The sequence below is a fragment of the Equus quagga genome, chromosome 15 (assembly GCF_021613505.1).
Source record: "Equus quagga isolate Etosha38 chromosome 15, UCLA_HA_Equagga_1.0, whole genome shotgun sequence".
NCBI classification, from domain to species: Eukaryota; Metazoa; Chordata; class Mammalia; order Perissodactyla; family Equidae; genus Equus; species Equus quagga.
Window position 1 is genome coordinate 63991280 of NC_060281.1, and position 21560 is coordinate 64012839.

Below are 21560 nucleotides of genomic sequence, written 5' to 3' on the forward strand. Positions count from 1 at the left end.
CGCAGGCGCTCGGGGCTGTAGTCGTGCGGCTCGCGGTCGCGGTAGGGGCGCTCGGGGGGCTCGAGGAGGGTGGCGGGGCCCGGGGGTGGGGCGCCGGTGGGCCCAGCGCGGCGCGGCAGCTCCAGGCCGCGGTAGGCGTCGCGCAGCGGCTCCCACGCGAAGCCCAGGCGCTCGCGGCCCGCGGGGCCCGGGCCGAGCTGCAGGGGCGCAGGGGGCGCGCGCGGGCGCTCGGGCGCGGGGTGCAGGCTGCCCGCCGGGGGCTCGGGCGCATCACCGTCCTCCCTGCGCTCCTCCTTGACCTTCACGTCGCCCAGGGACGCCTTGATGTAGGGCGACGGCGGCCGCGCGACCAGCTTGGCGCCATCCTCCTTGGCCGGAGAGCGGCTGTCCTTGACGCGGGGCTCGGCCTCGCGCTCCGCGGGGACCCCTGGCCGGCTCGGCTCGCCCTGGCCGCGGAGCAGGAGACTGCTGACCGGGTGGCCCACGGGGGCTGCAGGCGACGCCCGGCTCAGCAGGCGCGTCTTCTCCAAGAGGTCCCTGGGAGCAACAGACAGACACCCCCATCAGCCTAGGAGAAGGATGTCACCCTCTGTGACAGGACACCCCGAAGCAAGCTGTTTGCTACCAAGTTCCCACCTCAGCACAGCGGGGCCATCGCCTAGGGCTGTGTGTGGGGGTCCCTCAGCACCCGAGTTCTTGCAGAATTGCTAGCAGCACACAGTGATGACAAACCCGCACCCCCTCGAAGGAATCTCAACACCCACAGGCTCCCTCTCCTCATAAACCCGGAAACCAACTTTGCAGCAGAACCCAGGAGCTCTCCATGCCAACCCAGGCCACCGAATCTCTGAACCAGGACAGACCCTCAGCCAGGAACTTAGGGGAGTTCTCCGCCCAGGCCCCAAATCTACCCGAGGGCCGGGGGATCCTGGAATCCCTTCCTTGTCAAGTGTGGGCAGCCCGGCGGGGGTGGACCACAGCTCTACCCGCCCCATCACAGTCCTGCTGTCATCCCCCAGGGCTGGTTGTACACTGTGGCCTCAGCTGGGGACCCCCCCCCAAAAGGGGCTGTGCCAGCTGCGAAGGTCAGGCCCGAGGCACTGGTTGCTTTTCCCCTCGCAGCCCCCAGGTGCCCCTGCCCCCCTGCCCTTGGAACCCCCTTGCTGCACCTGGCTACCACCCTACAGAATCTCAGCCCCTTGACCCTCTGCAATGACAGTGCTGCCTCCAGGACGTCCGCAGGCCCTGGGCTGTTTCCCGGTGTCCTTCCTCGGTCTTGTGACATATGTCCCCGCCGTTTTCTTTGCTAACTTGAGGTGGCACTCTCGCCTCACCCTCCCATCTCTGCGTGTGCACTCCCATGCCCAGCAGTGCCTGGCACACTGCAACGCCCCCACAGTGAGATGCCCCAGACTCAGGATTCTGGGGAAAAGTCAGGGGAGAGGGTCTGGCAGAGACTGGCCGGAAGCCTTCCTCTGCTCCTGTCCACACAGCCAGCCACAACTCCTCAGGGCCCCCAGGTCCTAGACTCAGCCACTGACTTTGGAACATGACTCCTACCTCCGCTGCCCCACCTAGCCTAGCTGCCCCCATGGGCAGACAAGCTTGGCTCCTGCCCTCTAGGCAAAGAGGCTTCCTACAAATGCCCCTCCCAGGCCCGGGCCCCCTGGCTCAGCAGCCCCCACCTGGATGGTCCAGCCCCCTCCCACATGCAGTAGTGTCCCCTGCCCACCCAGAGCCAGGGGTGAATCAGAAGCCTTCACTGGTCTGCTGACTAAGCTCCTCCAGAGGTCCCACTGTGGTCCACACACTGTTGTCCCTGTGCTGCCCCACGAGCGGGGGAAACAACTCCCCATGGCTCCTGCCCAGATCCTGCCCCATCAGAGGTCCTCCATGGGGGCAGGGTTGGGGTGCTTGCTGTGGGGGTCCTCTTTCTCTTGGCCTTTCCCCACCCCGAGGGTGCAGCCTTCACCTCCCTCCCAATGAGGGAGGTCTTAGGGCAGAGCCTAGTTTGACCCACATGCCCTAGAGCTCTGCAGGAAACTGGGTGGGGACTGAGATGCTGGGAGGGTCGGAAGTGGAGACGGGGGAGGGGAGGGGGCACAAGGGGAGGGGGACAATGAATACTCACCGCTCTCGCTCCTCCCGGCACTTGTCTGGCTCTCGGTCGTGGTTGGTCAGAGCTGAGACCCGCTCGGCCTCTGCGGTCTTGGGCCATGGCGGTGGTGGTGTAGGGAAGGAGGGCGGTGCACGGTGCAGCCGGTTCCAGGCCTCATGGGGGCTGGGCAGGCCATGCAGCGTGGAGCCCTCCTTGGGGGCAAAGAGGCTGCCGCCAGGAGCTGGGGGGGGTGGGGGCGTGAGGCCAGTCCGCTGCCCACCCGCACCGAGTGTCCCCGCCGAACCGCAGGGCTGCTAGGGAAAAGGACAGTTCCCGGACCCCAGGCTGGTGCTGTGAAGAGGTGTTCCCCGGGGAGGGGGTGAGGCGGATGGCCGATCGGCACAGGAGCAGCCCCAGACTGCATGTGTGTGGACGTGCGTGCATGCACGCGCGTGTGGGGAGGATGCGTGTGTGCAGGAAGGGTGTGCACGCGTGTGCACGGAAAGCAGGTGCCGGCGGTCACTCACTCAGTGCATGGCTGCCCAGGCCTCCGAAGGCGTTGCTGCCCAGGCTCCCGAGGCCCCCAAAGGTGCCTGATCTGCTGAAAGGGTCTGTGGGGGCAGCCAGGACTCAGAGGTCTGTGTGGCTCCCACCAGGGCTCCCACCTGCACACGGGCCCTCCTCTGTGGCTCCAGAACCAGGCAGATGCCACCAATACAATTCCCACCCACCTATGTCCCTAGAGCCCCGAGGTCTGCAGAGGCCAGCCAGACCCCACGGACCTCAGGTGGCACCTACCTGTCAGGTGACCAGTGGGCAGGAAGCTGCCAGGATGGGCTGAGGGTCCAAATGGGTTGGTGGTGGGATGGGCAGCACCTGTGGGGGGCAGGTTGGTGGAGGCCCAAGTGCACCTGGAGCCACCTGTCTGTGGCTCGTTCCCAGGGTGGAGGCACCCCAGCTTCCTCTGGGAACCACTACTTCCACTGAAGCGCGTGACCAGGTAGGAATGGGTTTGGTCTCTTCCCTGGAATCTGGAGGACCCCAGGGGAGCAGGGATGGAGGAGGCAGTGATGGCAGTGGAGCCCCAGAGGAAAGAGGGCAGAGAGAGAAACGGTCTGAGACAGCCTTCACGAGCTGCTTCCGAAGCCAGTGATCCCGGAGTTTCCACCAGACAGCTAGTGAACGATCCTGGCTGCTCAGCAGTGGGTGGGGTCTTTGCTCCTGATGGGCACTGGCTTGAGCAGCTTCTCCTGTGGTGCCCCCCAGCTGCAGCCACAGCCCACAAGTATTGCCACAGCATCAGCCTTGTCACCCCATCTGTGGTCCTGCCTGGCTCCCCCGACACCCCAGAACTGAACAGGTGAAAGGGGCATTGGCCTTGGGAAGGGGCTGTGGGGTGAGGAGCAGGCCCTGCCATGTGGGGTTGGGCAGGCGCCCTCCAATCTCAAGAACAGGTTTCTGCTAAGACCTGTGACGTGGGCACCCCCTCACATCTCTCCAGCTCCCTCCATCTTTGGGGACCCCAACAATGGCGCATTCACAGCCTCCTGCTGGGGGCCCCCAGAGGTGAACTTCTCCACTGTGGACACATGCACTTTCCAATCTCCACGGAGCTCTCGACTAGAAAGTTAACCATGTCTGAATGACTCAGAAGTTGAAGATATCAAACCAGAGATGTGATAACAGCTGCCCTGGAGCTGATGGAGACAGCGTGTCAGTGGGAAATGGTTGCCTTAAAAGGCACATGCTGTAAGGAGAGGCCAATGAGCTGCCATTCAAGGAGTCATGAAGATGGGCAGGCAAACAGGCAGCCAGAGGAGGAGGGGGGCGGGCGGAGCCCAGCCGAGGGTTCACAGGCACAGGGCCCAGGCCGGGTGGGGCAAGTCCCGGGGGAGGGGGATGGCAGAGGCAGAGCAGGACAGGCCGTGGGGGGAGCTCAGGCTCCGTGTGGCACCAAGGGCATGAGGCTGCAGCCTGGGCTCCACACTGAGCACATATCCCACAGGCTCCAGCCTAATTAGACTGCTGGCTGCCACCCTCTGCCTGGACTGGGGTCTGGAGGCCATCAGGGCATTGGGCCGGGGGCTGGGAAGAGCCACTGTGCTTGTGAGGCCAGCCCGGTGACCCCGTCCATGCCTGTCACTCCAGCATGGTGGTGGGCCTACATGAAAATGGAGCGGGGAGTAGAGGGGGGGCAGTGGCGAGGGGACAGTCAGGGTGGCTCGCTCTCTCAGCCGTGAGGGTGGTTTATCCTGGGAGTGCTACTAGTGAGTCCTCCAACCTGGGGGTGCTCCTGGGAACCCCGACACAGCAAGACTGTGGTGTGTCTGCAGTGGGGGATGAGCATGGGGCCGTGGGAGCAGCTTCCTGCCATTCCGAGAAAAGCCCAAAGCCTCCCTGGGAGGGAGCAGGGCTGCATGACGGGCAGCACAGGCCTCGCAGGCCGGGGAGGACATCAGTGTGAAACCCGGGAGAGGACAGAGCGCCCAGAGGGCACACGCACGGCTCGGGTGAGCCCCGGGAAGCGTGTGCAAGGATAAGGGGAGGACAGCAGAACTGATGAGTTACAGCAGTGAAAGGAAAACGCTGCTGTGTCAGAGGGAGAAGGAGAGGTCACTCTGCCCACTGGGCAGCCCCTCCTTGCAGCGCGGACGGCTGCTTCCCGGAGCCTTACCCGAGGCGGAGAGGAGGGGCCGGGCCAGGTCCTGCGGGTAGTGGAACCCGGCAAACACACCCGGGGCAGGGGGTCTGCTGAACAAGTCCAGCTTGGCGGCCACCTCCAGCTTGTGGGGGTCCAGCTGCATCTGCTGAGAGGGACAGAGTGTGTCCAGGGGCTGCCTCTATCCTACGATGGCCTGAGCCCGCGGCCCACAGAGTCGCAGTGCCCACGAGCCCCCAGGTGCCATCTTGTCTGCTCTCGGGCACATAGAGGGGGTGAGGGACAGTAGGCTTGTCCCAGTGATGTCCCCTGCCTCAGGGGACCAACCATCGTCACAGCCTGTGGTGCTAACACAGGTTACACTTGAGGTGTTTCCTTTTCATGTGGTCTGCTGCTGCATTTTACACTTAAAGCACATCTCAATTTGGACATTACACTCTCATCAGGAATAGTTTGTGTTTGGATTTTGTAAACTTGAGTTAAAAAAGTAAATTCACATACCCAAGTTGTTGCAAATATGCTACGAGTTTTCCAACGACTGAATTTAGCATCAGTATTAAAATTTAAACTTACTAAAATTAAACTAAAAAGCCTGTCCCTCAGTTGTGACAGCTTCATGAGGCAGGGGACCCGGCTGCGTCCTCCCTCTGCTCCTGCTGCACAGTCTGCAGCAGGGGTGCCTCCATGAGCAGTGACGGTGGAGGGGCCACCCGTATGAGGACAGTCCCTCTGCCTTCCAGGGGCCCCACCCCAGCATCTTCACATCGAAATGCAGTGTTTCATTACAAACCCCTTTCGTTTGGCTTGTCCTTGTAGCATGTTTAGCACATCATGATTTTAAAGGTGTGTGTGGAGGTGACGTGTTACCCGATTGAGATGCACTAAAGGGCGTTAGATAGGAACCCTTCTGTGACGTGGGGCTGGGTCCCAGAGGGCCGAGGCTGCCATTTGCCCTGGCCCTCACCCACCCTGCCCTTGCTCAGCCCCCAGCCCGCTGTCCCCGACCTCCATAGCTGCCTCTTCCCTGTGTCATCGGAGTCACCCTGCAGGGAGGCTCCACCGTGGCCAGGGCACCTGCCACCACTGTGCTGGGACAGGGGACGGTCTTGCAGTTCCTCCCAAACCCCCACCCGGTCATCCAGGTGCTGACCTGGTGACCCCTGCCTCTCCACCGTGGGAAATGACCTCAGTTCTCTGCCCCTGCCATCCTGCCTGCTCCCCTTGCCTACCCCTCACAGCCAGCTCAGTGCCCAGGCAAGGGGCACGGGGCAGATGTGTGAGGACTCTGGACACATGTGCAGGTGCGTGGAGCTGTGACTCGTGCTCACCTTCATCTTCTGCTGATGGTGGTAGATCTGCCAGGCGATCTGCACATGGACGGCACACCACTTCCCCGGCTTCTGCGACAGGATGGGCGACATGCTCAGCCGTGTGACCGGGGCCTCCTCGCTGCTCCCTCCTCATCACCCCAGATCCCTGCTGTCGCGGGGCACCCCCGGCCACCGTGGGGCACTCGTCTTCCACAGCCAAGGGCTCTCCCTTCCTCCCAAGATGTACTTACACGTGCACACACGCGCACACCCTCGTGTGCACAGACGCATGCACACACACTCACCCTGACCGCTGTCCGGTACGGGTCGGACACCTGTCATCGACAGAGGAAACATTAGGTCCAGGCTCTGCTGGGGGACGAACCGCGGGGTGGGTGAGGACATGCCTACATGGCCTCCACTGGGGGGCTGGCCAGGATGCTCCCAGGGAGGGAGGAATGGGCACCACTGTCACCTACCCCAGGGGCTTTCTGGAGGAGGGTGTGAACAGCACTGGCCCGGCCTGTTATCTCGATTGGGTTTGAAGTCTGAGGGGAGAGAGTTACAGGGAGTGAAACAACTGAGGAGACCCCAGGCCCAGGTAGCAGGAGACCCCCGAGGTGCCCATGCCCTCCTTGCTCTGCCTATGGGGCCCTGCATGCTGCCACCCACGGGCAGCCTGGCTTCCTACCACATTTTCAGTTCAGGGGTTTCTGCAACAGTTGGAATAAAAGGCTCTCGACACTGATGCACCTGGGCCAGCGGCCAAGGCAGCTCTCCTTCAGGGAAGGTGAGCAGAGTAAGCCCGGTTTCCTGGCGTGGGGCCTGAGGTGGGGTGCTTCCTGCCTCAGCCCCCTGCAGTATGGATGGCCCTGTGTTGGCCACCTTACTCAGACCTTCCCTCTACAGTGCTCCTTCTGCCCCAAGCTGGAGCGGTCCCGGCAGAGGGTGACTGTGCATGAAGCATGGCCCTGGTGGCCCCTGGTGTACAGAAAGCCTGCCCCACCCTGCCCTGCCCAATTTCTGTCTAGTCTGAGAGCCCCGCAGAGGGTCATGGTGTTCTATATTGAGGCTGAGGCTGCTCGGAGGTACACGTGTCCACAGGGTCATCTGCATACTGCCACTCCACTCCTGGGGATGCCTCGTTTGGAGCCCCCAGCCCCCTCCCACTGTGGGTACAGACAGACACAGCCCACTTGGCCTGGGTGCTGCCACCAGCACCTGGGTCACGACAGGTACAACAGCAGGGCGAGGGGGCGGAGCTGCTCCTGGAGACCAAGGATTGGGGGCCAGTCCTACAGCAACCCACCCCCTCCCCCCACCACACCAGGGAGCAGCCAGTACCTTGGGTTGAAAAGCACCCTGCAGGGACCCAAAGGGGCCTGGGTGTGGGAGCAGGGTGGGCAGTCCTGGGATGGCAGGAGGGAAGGACGGGAAAAACTGTAAGAGAAGGAGGGAGGAGTGTTCCAGGGCCTGGCCAGTGCTTGACATCCTGGGCAGGGAGGCAACATGGACAAGGCCTCCCTCCGGGCCAGTGCACCCTCCTCTCTGCCCTGCCACCCCCGCCCGCTTGGAGAGCCCACGGCAGACCAGCAGGAGCCTGGGCACAGAGACACTCACGTTGGAATGTCGGAAGTAGGGGCTATCCAGCTTGGGTGCATACTTGTCAAACTGGAAGGAAGAAACTGAGAGTGAGGCCTCCCCCACAGGTGACACCCTCCACTGGGCCCAGCACCCGCCCACCCCGGCTGGGCCGGGTGGTGGCCATGATGGCCATCCTGCCTCTTGAGGCTGTGGGCCTGCAGCCAGCCATCCCCCAGGCTCCCTGAGGGCGCTGGCTCCCGGCTCTGCACATGCCCTGCACACGCCCTAGGGGGCCCAGGTTCTCACACTGGGTGCAGCCCCTCCTCCTTCTGATGGCCCCACGACGGGAGGTGCAGACTCGCCCAACTGAGTGGTCTGTTTGTATTGGCTGAGACCCAGGAGGAAGGCGCCACAGCCATGATGGGGGGCATGGAGCCCAGGGCTAATGGCCAAGCTTTGGACACACCCAAGCCACCGGCAAACTGGCAGGTCTCAAAGCGAAGCCTGGTGGGAAAGGACTCTACCCCACACAGCAGTTGGCTCATAAGTTCCTCCGTGGGCCCCAGGAACCCTCTTAGTCCTGTCTGGGCTTCCAGACCTGCTGTCCTGCTGCAAACCTAGACGTTGAGGGCCCCATGTGGGTGCAACTGGCCCTAAGGCCATGTCCTACATGTGTGGACACAGGGCACTTGCCGAAGCCCAGGAGAATGGCCCAGGACCCAGAGGGGACCAGAGGGAGGGGCTGCACGGACAGACAGACAGAGAGGGACGGTGTCAGCCTGCGTGCGTGCAGAGAGCGTCTGCGTGTGCCTGTTGCGGGTCCCGCTGCCCGGGCCACCCCCGCCCGCCCGCCGGCACAGGGGCCTACGCACCGGCGGGGGTGCGGCGGGCGGCAGGAGCGGCGTCGGGGACAGCCCCGCGGGGAAGGGGGCGAATGTGTGTTGGTGCTGGTGTGTGTGCTGGTGTGTGTGTTGGTGCTGGTGGAATTCCGCCCGCAGCAGAGCCCCCGGGCCCAGGGGCGCGCAGGGCCGCTCGGCGCTCTGGACCAGAAAGCGCGCGTTCAGCTCTTGCCTGAGCAGCTCGCGATCTACAAGAGAAAAGAGAGAGAGACAGAGAGACACGTCGGCCGCGGGCTCCCGGCGGGGCGAGGCGGATAGTCACCTGGCACTCCCGGGTTCGGCAGGCCAAGCCGTGGTGGCCGCTCGCTAGGTGCGGGCCCAGGGGTGGAGGTAAGAGAGGTGCCTGTGACCAAGTACCAATCAGAATCCCCGAATGAGGCTGGCAATACATGATTGGCTGGCTGAATGAGATCAACAGGCTGGCATCTAAAGGCAAGAGAGAACACGGTGAGCCACCGGGAGCCCCGAGACGGGCCCGCAGGGGAGCCCTGCCCTGCCTGGCTGCCGCCCGTCCCAGCCACCAGTGTCCCGGTCCCATCCCGGGGCACCAAGCTGCCCCCAACCCGGGCTGGGCTGACAAAATTCTAGGAAGAATTTGCAGACCCACAGAGAAATCCTTACTGACCTAAAATTTGACCCTGACAGGGCACCTGTGGGAACCAAGTGGAGGAGGAGGCCAGTGTTCACCTGGGACTCCGCTACTCCACCATTCTGCCCTAGAGGCCCCCAGCAGGCCTAGGAATGAGGGATGAAGAGAGGCGGCAGGCCTGGGGGCCCTGGTTGCCATGCCTATGGAGTCACTCTGGGCTTCACCCCCCCAGGTGTGTGACCAAGCCTGGCAAGGGCTCAGGAGGGAGCAAGACCCGTCTGTGTGTTTGTGTACACCTGTGTGCACCTGCGTGTGCATGACCGAGGCCCGGGCAGGAAGCTTCCTCTGCAGAAGACAGTGAGACCCCTGGGAAAAGTGGCCTGCAGGGGCCACAGGGGCACTGCCACCTGGCCCGTGGGTTCCAGAGCAGGTGGACGGCATATGTGCCTTGGAGGCCAGCACACCTCCCCAGGGGCTGCGTCCCTTCCACCTGCCCAGGGCTGAGGATGATGGGGTGCACGGTGCCAGGACCTACCGGCAGGGTGTCCTGGGATGACCAGGCTGTTGGCCGGCAGTGCCGGGGGCGGGGGCAGTGTCGGGGGGGCGGCGAACATGGCCGCGTGGTGCTGGTGCTGGGCCTGCGAGCGGAGCGCCAAGTGTGAGGTAGAGAGGTGGGGGCCTGGCCCGTGAGGCGACAGAGACGCGTGCTTGGCGAGCCCGAGGCTGGCGCCGCTGCTGCCGCTGCTGCTCCTGCTGCAGGGATGGGGGGCGCTCAGTGCCCGCCGGCCACACGCCCCACCCCACCTGAGGGATCCCACCCCTTCCCAGGACGGCCTCTGGACTCCTCATCCCCCGCCCCCCGCCTTGGGCCCCGCCCCCCGCACACCCACCTGAGGGTGTGCAGGCCGTTGTGCGCAGGCGCGCCGGGGCAGGGGCCCGGGAAGGCGCCCAGGGGCAGAGGCACGTGCGTCGGGAGCGGGGCCCGGGGCTGCGAGGGCGCGGGCGGCAACGGCGGGGTGAGGCAGGGCGGGCCGGGGGCCTCCTTCTTGACCGGCGGGCTGGCCCGGGGGCTGCGCGCGGGGGGCGGGAAGGGGGGCTCGGTGCTCAGCTCGCGGCTGCGCTCCAGGCCCGAGACCTTGGGTGCCACGCCGGCCTTGGCCGCGGACTTCTCGCCCGGTGTGGGGCCTGCGGGGAGAGGGGCCGGTGAGCCGGGGGCCCTGTGCTCACCCCTTGAAACCGTCCACCACCTGTGAGGAGGCCCGTCGTCACCCCAGTTTCAAACAGCGAGGCCACGGCCAAGGCCAAGCCCCCCACCGCCCACTCCACCGGGTCGGGGTCAGGGCTACTGCTGGGGCCTGCTGGGCTCCTCTCACGCTCCTCCGGTGGAGGCCCCAGCCCCAGGGAGGGCCACCCTCGAGGGCCCATGGCCAGGCAGCGCGACACCCACGGCAATCCCAGTGGGGCTAAGGCCCCACTTTACAAACCGGGAGACGGGGCTGCGTCAGGGAGTGGGCCTGCTCTGCCCATGGACATGCTCGTCCGCTCTTGACAGAGCACTCGTGCCAGGGGTCCGCTCTTTCTGCAAAGACCCAGGTGACCCGTGGCCTAAGCCCCCTTTGGGCCTATGCCCTAAGGGGAGACTTTTTGGGTGGCTGGCTTCACCCTCACTGCCATTGCCCTGTTCTCACCCCTTTAATTACCTGCCCAGGCCGGCTGGCCAGCGCCTCTGCTCCCCTCGGAGCTTTGGGCCTGCACTCAGGCTATGACCTCAAGCTCTTGCCTGCTTCTTCCAAACCATCCTTTCTGTGGCCACAAGCAGAGTATCGGGTCGGTTGTGTGCCCGGGGCCAGGGGGATGAGAAATATCCGAGGCAGGCCAGAGGGAGACCACATGCTGGAGGAGGTGCCCCCACAGTCTCAGTGCTTTGCCTTGTGGGGAGGATGTCCCCATTTCCCAGGAGGAGCGGGAATCTAGGGTGCTGAGCACAGCTGCCCCATGCAGGCTGCTGGCAGACCCTGCTTCCTCCTTGAGGCCTGGGGGCCCGTGTGGGTGACTGGACACAGCCTTCCCTGCGGCCGCCACAGGGCCATGACCAGGCAGGCGGTGACACCGTAAGGAGGTCTGTGGAGGCCTCTGGGAAGACCTTCCTGGTAAATGCAGGTGGCAGGAAACGGCCCCTTCTGCTTCCTCAGACGCATCCCTCTGCTACCTTGTCTGTCTGCTCAGGGACAGACCTAGGGAGGAGGCCACCACCACCACCACTGCAATGAGGACAGGGAGCTAGGGCCGATGGGTTTAGCCCGGTGGCTCATGGCTGCCCAGAGATGCTGGTCCCCTGCTCCCGTCTCTCCCACAGCTCCACGCCATCCCCTTGCAGAGGAAGAGCAGCCACTTGGCTGGAATGAGTGCAGACCTGGACACGACCCCACATGTGCCACCAATGACCTGGTCCTCCTGGAACCTTGTAGAACCTCCTGGAATGTCAGCCCCTCACTAGGAAAGCATGAGCAATGCATCTCTCTGGGCGCTTCAAAGCCTTGGCTGGTTCCCTGAGCCCTGCCCACACGGGTGAGCAGACCCTGGCAGTAGGCTGAACTGTGCCAAAGATACATCCGAATTGTGACCCCTGGTACCTGCAAATGTGAGCTTATTTGGAAAAAGGGTCTTTGCAGATGTAGTCAAGCTAAGAATCTTGAGATGACATCAGCTTGGGATAGGGTGGGCCCTAAGTGTCCTTGTAAGAGACAGAAGAAGGAAAGTGTCGTGACAATGGATACAGAGATGGGAGGGATACAGCCACAAGCCCAGGGACGCCCAGGTTTGCAGGCAACACCAGAAGCTGGAGGAGGGAGGAAGGCTCCTCCCCTAGAGCCTTCGGAGGGAGTGTGGCCCTGCCCCCACCGTGATTCAGCCTAGGGCCTCCAGAACCTGAGAGGATAGCTAGCTGTTTGCTGAAACTGATACAGCCCTGCATAAATGCTGTCTGAATGCCGGCTAAGCGGCCTCTCTCCTAGGACCTGTCCCCTGTGTCTCCTACCCCGACTCTATCCAGTGGGCGTCCGTTTTGCTGCAGTGCTCTGATGTGAGGAAGGGGCTTCTCGAGTTGAAGGCATGTAGAGGCCAGACCCGGCTCCCAGGCCAGCGGGACTGTCACTGCAGACACCCCCGCATGTGCTGCAAGGCCTGTCGATCCAGTCACATCCAGATGCAGCCTTCCAAACAAAAGGGCTAGTGACGCCCCCTCTAGGCCACGCCACGATGGACAGTCTAGGTCACAAAGGCCTGGCCTTGGGTGGGACTAACACAGGGCCATCCACTCTCCAGAGGAGTGCTGTCCAAGAGAGCTTTTTAGGGTGATGAAATGCCATGTGCCTGCGCTGTCCCATGCGGGGGTCACCGTGTACCTGTGCTGTTCCACGCACAGGTTACTGGCCAGGGGGCAGGGGTGGCTGAGGAGTCTAGTCCACTTCATTTCAATATTAACAGCCACACATACAGTGGCCGTGGGGGCCAGCCCACACTGTGGCATGGATGCTTCACAAACCACGAGCTGCTGGCTGTCCCCAGAGCACCTGACCCCATGAGCCTGGGGGGCCCAGGAACATGCAATCTTAACAGTCCCTAGTGGGTGTAGACCCCACTTTGTGAACCACTGCTCCAGAGCTGCCCAGCTCCGGCTGGGACACTGGCCCCACTCCTGGCTTCCCCTGCTTTTCTTGTGGCTTTCTTGAGGGGCAGTCCCTCAGTGAACCACAGCACCTAACTCCTGCCTCAGGTTCTGTACCCAGAAGCCAACCCAAGACAGGGCCTAACCTGGGACCTGCCACTGACTTCAGGAGTGTCCTGTCCCTTCCTAGAGACCAGAAGCCCAGGCCAAGAGACATGCTTACCTTTACTGGCTGCTGGGGCAAAGAGCTTCTCGGAGCCCACAGATGCCTGGAAGAGAGAGAGAAGGGTAAGAGGTCAGAGGAACCTACAGGGCTGGGGTGACTCTAGGCCTCACTCCCCTGCCCTTGGCATCCAGGAAACAGGTCTTGGGCAGGTTTTGTGCATGCGAGGGCCGCCCAGCCTCATGGAACATATCCAGCCCCCCACAGCCCCCTGGAGGGTGACCATGCCCAGCCTGGCTGCAAGCACATGGGCACACAGCTCACTCGGCCAGTGGTGGAGAAACCAAGGATGCCCTGCTCAGCAGGGATGTGGCCTCAGCACAGCCCTGTGGGTAGGAGGCTGGGACTGTGAATCTGGGTGCCTCCCCGCTGTGCCTGCATCAGGAAGCTGAGGGCTCTGCTGGGCCTGCCACCAGAGGTGGTGGAGGATGGGGCAGAGTCCGGGATGCTGCCCCTGCCCCATGGGGTGAAGACAGCACCTGCCCAGCCTTGAGCACCCAAGTGGCAGGTCTGGAGACCATGGCCTCCATGATGTGCCGGGCATTGGGGGCAGAGCGGACCACTCTGGGTGGGGTCACGGCCACTTCAGGAGGGGGCATGGTGATTTCTGATGGACTCCACCTCAGCCTCTTTCCCTATGGGGAGACGTCCACGTGTGTGCAAGGCCTGGGGAGGGGACATCGCCTTGGTGCGGGCGGTCAGGGTGAGGATGTGGCCCCTTGACGTCCAGCAGGAGGCCCGGCATGGATCACGGGAACGAGCTTGGTCAAGTGCCCTGAGTAGACCTGTTCCTCCTGATCGTTTGTTTTAAAACAGCTTCACTGAGATATATTCACATACCATACAATTTACCCACTGAAGAGGTCCAATTCAGTGGTTTTTAGTGCATTCACAGCTACGAGCAACCATCCCCTCAATCAGTTTTAGGAGATTTTCATCACCCCAAAAAGAAACCTTGCGCTCTTCAGCTATCACCCAATCCCTGCATCTCCCCCAGCCGTGGCAGCACTGCTCTGCTCTCAATGTCTACACTACCCCCATTCTGGACTTTCAGGTGGAGAAAGCTTGCTGTTGGGGGGTGGGGTGACTGAGTACCAAGGAGCGTGCCTTCCCGTCAGGATGGTCACCATCAAGGAAAGAGAAAGCAACAGGTGCTGGCGAGAATGTGGAGAAACTGGAGCCCTTGTGCATGGCTGTCGGGAATGTAACAGGGCGCAGCCGCTACAGAAGACAGTATGGAGGTTACTAAAAAAATTAAATATAGAATGACCATATGATCCGGCAATTCCACTCCTGGGTATATACCCAAAAGAAGTGAAAGCCGAGTCTCAAGGAGGTATTTGTACACAAATGTTGGAGAGGTTGTGGAGAAAGAGGAACCCTCATACACTGTTGGTGGGAATGCAAACTGGTACAGCCACTATGGAAAACAGTATGGAGATTTCTCAAAAAGTTAAAAATAGAAATACCCTATGACCCAGCCATCCCATTACTGGGTATCTATCCTAAGAACCTGATATCAGATATCTCAAGAGTCCGTTGCACCCCTATGTTCATCGCAGCATTATTTACAATAGCCAAGATGTGGAACCAGCCTACATGCCCAGAAACTGATGATTGGATAAAGAAGATGTGGTATATATACACAATGGAATACTACTCAGCCATAAAAAAGACGAAATTGGCCCATTCACAACAACGTGGATGGACCTCGAGGGCATTATGTTAAGCGAAATAAGTCAGTCAGAGAAAGACGAACTCTATATGACTCCACTCATAGGTGGAAATTAGTATATTGAGAAGGAGATCTGATCGGTGGTTACCAGGGAAAAGGGGGGGTGGGGGGAGGGTACGGAGGGGGAAGTGGTGTACCCACAACATGACTAACAAAAATGTACAACTGAAATCTCACAAGGTTGTAATCTATCATAACATTAATAAAAAAAAAAAAAAAAGGAGGTATTTGTACACTCATGTTCACAGCAGCATTATTCACGGCAGCTAAAGTATGGAAGCAACTCAAGTGTCCACTAACGGACTAGGTCAGCAAAGTGCACTCTATCCTCACAGTGGGATGTTATTTAGCCTCAAAGAGGAAGGAAATTCTGCCACGTGCTGCAACATGAGGACAGCACACCAAGTGGAATAAGCTGGTCAGAAAAAACAAACACTGGAGGATCCCAATTACCTGGGGACCCTGCAGAATCAAATCCAGAGAGACAGAAAGTAGAGGGTCGGGTGCCAGGGGCTGGAGGAGGGGCAGGGAGTTGGTGTTCAACGGGGACAGACTTTCAGTTTGGGAAGATGAGTTCTGGAGATGGATTTTGGTGATGGTTGCACAACAACGTGAATGCACCTAATGCCACTGAACTGTATGCTTAAAAATGGTAAGATGACAAGTTTTATGTGTATCTTACCACAGTACATAACAAATTTAAACAAAAAAAGAGCATGAGGGCACTTCCTGGGGTGATGAAAACAATCTCCATCGGACTGTGGTGGTGGGTACATAGCCTCCACGTGCACATTTAGAAGAGGCGCATTTTACCGCAGGCGACCGTGGTGCACGAGAGTCAGCTGCAAGATGCGGCCCTGATGCAAGAGCAGGCCGACAGGTGGACAGAACAGAGGCCAGAACCCAGAACAGCCCAGGCACAGGGAGACTCAGTGCGGGCTGCAGTCTAGTGGGACGGGAGGGGCCTCAAATGGACAGGGTGTGACAGGAGCTGGCCATAGAGAAGGGAAAGCCGAGAGCTGTTGTGCTCCCTATGTCAGAATAATTCCAGACCAATCGCTGATGTAAATGTGAAAAACAAAACATAAATGTACAACGGAACCCCGTGGTGTGGCACTTTACAGCTGTGCTGGGCCCAGGTGGCATTCCTAACCGCATCTCAGGGACCTGTGCCAGGAAGAAAACGGGTGGCAAGGCAGCCCACAGACAGTGCTATGCGCCCCCAAGCTGGCCCGGGAGGCCGCCACACCACGCGATCCCAGGAGCTCTGCTGGTGGCAGGAGAGGGATCCCTGACAGATGGGCAACGTGTTGGCCACAGATGCAGGGGGTCCCAGATGAGGAAGGAGGGAACAGGCTGGCCTGAGTCTGACTGAGTGGGGGCAGTGGCACGCGGATGGTCCTTCCCATCCAGCCACCCGGGGCCAGGACATGCACACCCTCATGGAAGCAGGCTCAGCGCCAAGGGGGCAGGGGGCCGAGGCCGGGACATGTCAGGCTCCTGTGCCCCTGGGGACGCCTTGGCTGTGACCTCTTCCCATGTCTGTTTCTGTGCTGGATTGTTTTTTCTGGTACATCCTACATGGTGAGTTGTGGTTGTTAGTGTCCCTGGATTGTCACTTCACCCCTGAGGAGTCCCCATGGGGCCGAGGGGTCCACTGGAGCTGGGGGTCTGTAAGGGCAAGACAGGGCAGGGTGTCGGCCCTGGGGGCAGGACGCTGCAGCCCAGCCTCCAGCTCCAGACACAGGCAGCAGCACCTGCCCCACAGGGCCAGGCCCCCAGCCTGATCCCTGGATGGAGAAGAAAGGTCTGTGTGCGAAGTGACAATGCCTCAGGACAAGGATAAGGACAGCCCACACCAGTTTGCTCTGCGCCAGGCACTGCCCCAGATCTGCCAGGAGCCATGATCTTGTGTAACACAGGCATGAGGCCAGACACACTCCTGACCACTGGACCCCTGCCCTACAGCGCATGGGTCACCCACTCTCCCTGGGCCTTCCCAAAGACCCCCAGGCTTTCCTGACTGGATCCTCCTCACGATCCCAAGAGGGGGTCCTGCTGTCACCCCCATCTGGGGACACACAGCAGCATCCAAGTGACAGCTCTGGTGTTATAATAATTACCACCTGATCTTGTTAAAACTTGCACAAATTAGTTCTCCACGTACTATCTGAGAGCATGTTTCATAACCAAGTCACCCCTGGACTGAAAACATTCCACCACCTGCCCACTGCCCCAAACCAAAATCTGAGCTTCTCTCCCAGCCCCCAAAAGGCTGTGACCAGCAGGCCAGTCGGGCCCCCGACTTCACCCAGAGGCCCCCGACCCCAGGTCCACTGGCTCCACTCCTGTCCTTTTGGCTTTGGCTGCGCCCCCCGGACCCCCTAGTCTGAGAGGGGTCCTCATGAGCACTGGTGCTGGCAGATTTCAGTCCTCTTCGCGTGTGGGCCCTGGCCTGGGGGGAGGAGGCAGGGGCATGGGGTGATGTGCCCCCAAGATGAGGCCAGCCAGTGGTGCAGCCATGCCCCTCTCGTGAGGCCGCCCCCTGAGGGTCTTCATTATGCACTGTGCTGACAGCCCCTCTCAGCCGCAGGGACAGTGCTGGTCGCACAAGCAGTCTCTGAGGGCCCCAGGCTCAGCGGCACTGCCAGAGGGCTCCTTATCTCACTGGCAGCAGATGAAATAAATGAGCTGGGGGCCTGGTGGGGAGGAGGGAGGGGGCTGAGGGCTGTGCCCACCTGCCAGCCATCCCACCCAGAGGTCCTCACAAGTGGGCGGGGGAGAGGAAGCTGGTGTGGGATGTGAGTCCAAAGCACCCGACAGCAGGGCCACCGCCACCTCGGCTGCACCCTGCGTGCCCTGCCCTCCCTGGAACCCCCTCCTATGACTGGGCATCACCATCAGAACAAGGCAGACATCAGAGAGGACCACTGCAGAGGCATCACTCTGAGAAGACCCATGTGTTCCTGTGGGCGCCCCGCCTCTCTGCCCAGCCTGGGGGGGGGGGGGGCAAGTTCAATTAAGGCCAGGCAACCCCTCCCCCCAAGGCCCAGCCCAGCCTGTTCTGGTTCTGGTTCAGTTCAAGGCCTGAACTGAGCCAGAGTACCGACCCCCAAGACCAGGAGGTGGCGCCCCAGACGCAGGGAAAGTCAGGGGAGCAGAGGAGGGGGCAGCGCAAGGGACTGGCAGTGTCTTCCCATCCCTCTGGACCCCTGGGACTCCCACCCTGGCAAAGGGAGGTGGGAAGGCCACTCCCCTAGGTCCATCCGGTCCCCATGCCCCCCCCCCCCCCCCCCCCCCCCCCGCCCCCCCCCCCGGGGAAGGGGGGGGGGGGGGGCCCCCCCCCGAGGCCCCCCCGGCCCCCCAGCCCCCCCCCCCCCCCAAGGCCACAGTGAGCCCGAGTTAAAGTTTGCTCAGGGAAGTTGACAGATCCGAGTCCCCGCAGGGGTCCTGTTCAGGGACCCAGCAGACTTCCACTGCTGTGAGGGCCCGGACATCTGCCAGGTGCGGCCACGCCCATCAGGAAAGGCTCTGCCCAGACACCCGCGGGCAGCCCCAGCCTCCAGGCCCCTTCCTGGCACAGGCACGGAGGCGTCCCCGCTGCAACTTGCTGGGGCACCCGGTTCTCTCGTTCTTTCCCTTCCAGGACGAGGGGTCTGGAGCTGGTCAGCTGACCCAAGATGAGTAGGCGGCCCCAGACCCCTGCTAAAAACTTCCCCAGGATTATCTACTGAAACACGACCCAAGCGCAGCCCCCTCCTCCTCCAATCCCGGCACGGAGCCGGTGTGGGAGTGACAGAAGAGGTCACTCCAGGCCAAAGGACAGGTGGGAGGTCCCCAGGCTGCAAGTTCAGGGTCCCGATAGAGGGGGCAAGCCCAGGAGGGAGAGTGTCAGGGCCAGCACTAACTTCCCCGAGGTGCGTAATCCCGGCCGCGGGCAGAGATCACGGCGCGCTTTGTCTGCGAGGACGAGACCCGCGGGGGCAGCCTCGGCCCAGACACGCGGCCTAGCCTTCGCTGGCCGCGCCCCGCCCCAGACAAAGAACTCCAACTCCGGGCAGGTGAGGGTGGCGGACGCCGGGAACCCGGTGGCCGAGCCAGTGCCCGGGCACAAACAAAGGCGCGCGCCCCCCACGACGACCGGCCGCGCCTCCGCCGCGGGCCCCCCAGCGCCGTGGCCGCGGCCCAGGACCCTCTGTGGGGCTGCACCCCCACCCGCCTGCCGCCACGTGCGCCCCGGGGGCGCAGCCGGAGGGACGCGGGGTCTCCGCTCTCCTGGCTCCCGGGAAAGAAGGAGTGAGCAGAGCGACAGCGTCTCTCCTGCGCCCCGCTCATCTTAGAGGGAGCGGTTGCTCTCTCGACCCTGGCCCCCAAAGTCCCGAGTCCCTCCCCGGAGCCACCAGCGCGCACTCACCGCGCGAGCGCCCCGGACCCGGCGCGCTGTGCAGGCGATCGCCGCTAGTCCTCAACCCGGAGCCGGAGCCGAAGCCAGAGCCGAAGCCGGGAGGCATGGACGCGGGCGGCAGAGCGCGGGCCCCCGCCGGCCTCGGCCCGTCGGGGTGGCCCCTCTCTCGGCGCGCCCTGCCTAGCCCGAGCCCAGGCCAGGGACGCGCGGGGCGCGCATGTCCGCCGTGCGGGCTCGGCGCGCTCCGAGCAGCTCTCGGTGCACTCCGGGGCCCCGGACCCCGTCGGGCGCGGCGCGGGGCGGAGGCGGGCGCACTGCTGGCAGGCGCGCGGGCGGCGGCGGGCGAGCGCGGGCCGGCGAGCGGGGAGGGGGCGGGGCGCGGGCAGGCCCGACTAATCCAGCCCCGAGGCGCGGATCTGCCGCGCGGGGTCGCCAACTCGGTCCGAGTGATCGCCGGCCCAGCTTGGTCACCAGGTCCGGGCGCGCAGCGTCGGCTGTGCTTCTATGCCCCGTTTACAGAAAGGGAAACTGAGTCACAGAGCAGCGAGGTTGAGGAGCTGGGAGTTGAAGGAAGGAAGACAGAGACCCCACCATGTGCGATGTAAGCTCCGCCTGCCCCGGGGCTGGGTTTCACCATCTGCAGAACCGGGGTGCAAACTGGGAGGAGGGGTCCGAGCACGCGCCGACTCGACTACCGCCCAGAGCTGCCGTGAGGATTCTGCCTCCGAGGAAGCCGAATTCAGATCCAGGCGGAAGCCTCGCCGCATGCGAAGGCCGAGGACATGCCCGACGCCCATCGAGGCGTATGGGGGGGGGGGGGGGGCATCTGCCATCTCAGAGCTTACTGGAGGCTCACCAGGACGCAGTAGCACACCTCCCATCACGACATGTGCTGTGAAAACATCCTCGCAGGCACGCGGGTGGACCAGCGCCCAGAAGGAGTTTGAGCGCCCCCCTCTAAGCTGCTGTGGGGCTGGGGGCACCAGGAGGTCGCTTTGGTGGGGTGTCCAGGGACCCGCGGCTTAGAGGCTAGGTTTGGGGCCAGTGTACACCTCTCCCTGGCTGGGTGGGGGAATCAGCAGAGGGTCCATTCAACGGGAGAGCAGGCACCTATTTACATGCACCGGGGGAACCAGCTTCAGAACCGGATGCGCTGGCCCAGCGCTTTCCTTTCCAAGAGGTGGCTAAATATACATGAACATGCACGTTGCACAGCGCACGAGACATCTCCAAAGAACAGACGACATGCCTCTGGTGCCAGCCTCCAGGTGGGAACTTTCAGTCCTTTTGTTCTGTCTGAATTATTTACCAAATACCTGTATTCCCTTTACCCACCCACCCACCCTCAAATTAACAGCATTCTCCAAAGTCATGCTGTTTCTTGCCAAAAAATAGCAAACACACAACATTGCTTTGTGCCAAACACCATGCCGAATGCCCTGTAACTGTGAAATTGCTGGGCCCTCAAGCTTGTCTTTTGAGGATGCACTTCTGTCATCCTTATTTTGTTGATGAGGAACTGAGATACGGAAGCAAGGTGGCCGAGGGTCATGCAACTGGTATGTGGCAGAGCTGGGGTTGAACCCTGCCGCCTGACTGCGGGGTCTGTGGGCTCTGCGAAGACACGCTCTTCTTCAGGGAAGGCAGCAGAGGCCAGACCTGGGACTCAGGATTCTGGTGGGAGGACTGTGACTCCCAAGGCCGGGGGCTCAGCTTTGCCTGGAGGGTGGGTGTCTGTAGGCCTGGGTGCCCCCCCCCCCCCCCCCCCCCGCCATGCCCTGCCCAGCAGGGTTGTGAGCTCCTGCACACGGCCCTGGCTCCAAGGCCTCTGGCAACGAAACGGAAAGATATCCCTGTGGTGGGGTGTCCCAATCTGCCTCTGTAGTTTGCAGCAAGACCCTGAAAGATGTCCTGCCTCACTCTGGGAATCTGGCTGCTGACCAGCCGATCTAGAAAGTGAGAGACGAGCTGGGTGGGTCCAGTGTAATCACAGGGTCCTTACAAGTGGAAGAGGGAGATGGGAAGATGCTGGCTGCTGGCTGTGAATACGGAGGAACGGGCCAGGAGCCCAGGAATGCGGGCGCCTCTAGAAGCTGGAAAAGGCAAGAAGGAGACTCTCCTCAGAGCCCCAAAGGGACCAGCCCGGCCCACACCTTGACTTTAGTCCAGTGTCGGACTTCTGGCCTCCAGACTGTGAGGTAACTGTGTTGTTTTCAGCCACCAACTTAGTGGTCATTTGTCACAGCAGCCAGGGAAACTCATCCCCTCACATCCAGGACCCTGATGAGGGGATGGAAGCAGAAGGACAGATGCCCATCAGCAGGCCTGAGTCAAGACCCTAGCCTGGCGAGAGCAAGAGATGACAGGAAGGGAGAGAGGCCTCTGAATGGC

At 62.1% G+C, this 21560-nt stretch overlaps 1 protein-coding gene across 1 annotated transcript in view; it reads right to left on the reverse strand.

Moving 5' to 3' along the window:
* The window catches only part of FBRSL1 (fibrosin like 1), a 99091-nt gene that overhangs the window by 506 nt on the left and 77025 nt on the right, over positions 1-21560 (reverse strand). Inside the window, exons 7-21 of the mRNA XM_046641012.1 lie at positions 13030-13075; positions 10030-10324; positions 9675-9892; positions 8908-8976; positions 8524-8738; positions 7688-7738; positions 7412-7507; positions 6547-6615; positions 6373-6402; positions 6086-6157; positions 4773-4902; positions 2897-2974; positions 2626-2709; positions 2132-2339; positions 4-537 (exon numbers count right to left, since the gene is read on the reverse strand). Of these exons, the coding sequence (XP_046496968.1) occupies positions 4-537; positions 2132-2339; positions 2626-2709; positions 2897-2974; positions 4773-4902; positions 6086-6157; positions 6373-6402; positions 6547-6615; positions 7412-7507; positions 7688-7738; positions 8524-8738; positions 8908-8976; positions 9675-9892; positions 10030-10324; positions 13030-13075 (2195 nt within the window). The remainder of the gene's footprint in view (positions 1-3; positions 538-2131; positions 2340-2625; positions 2710-2896; positions 2975-4772; positions 4903-6085; positions 6158-6372; positions 6403-6546; positions 6616-7411; positions 7508-7687; positions 7739-8523; positions 8739-8907; positions 8977-9674; positions 9893-10029; positions 10325-13029; positions 13076-21560) is intronic.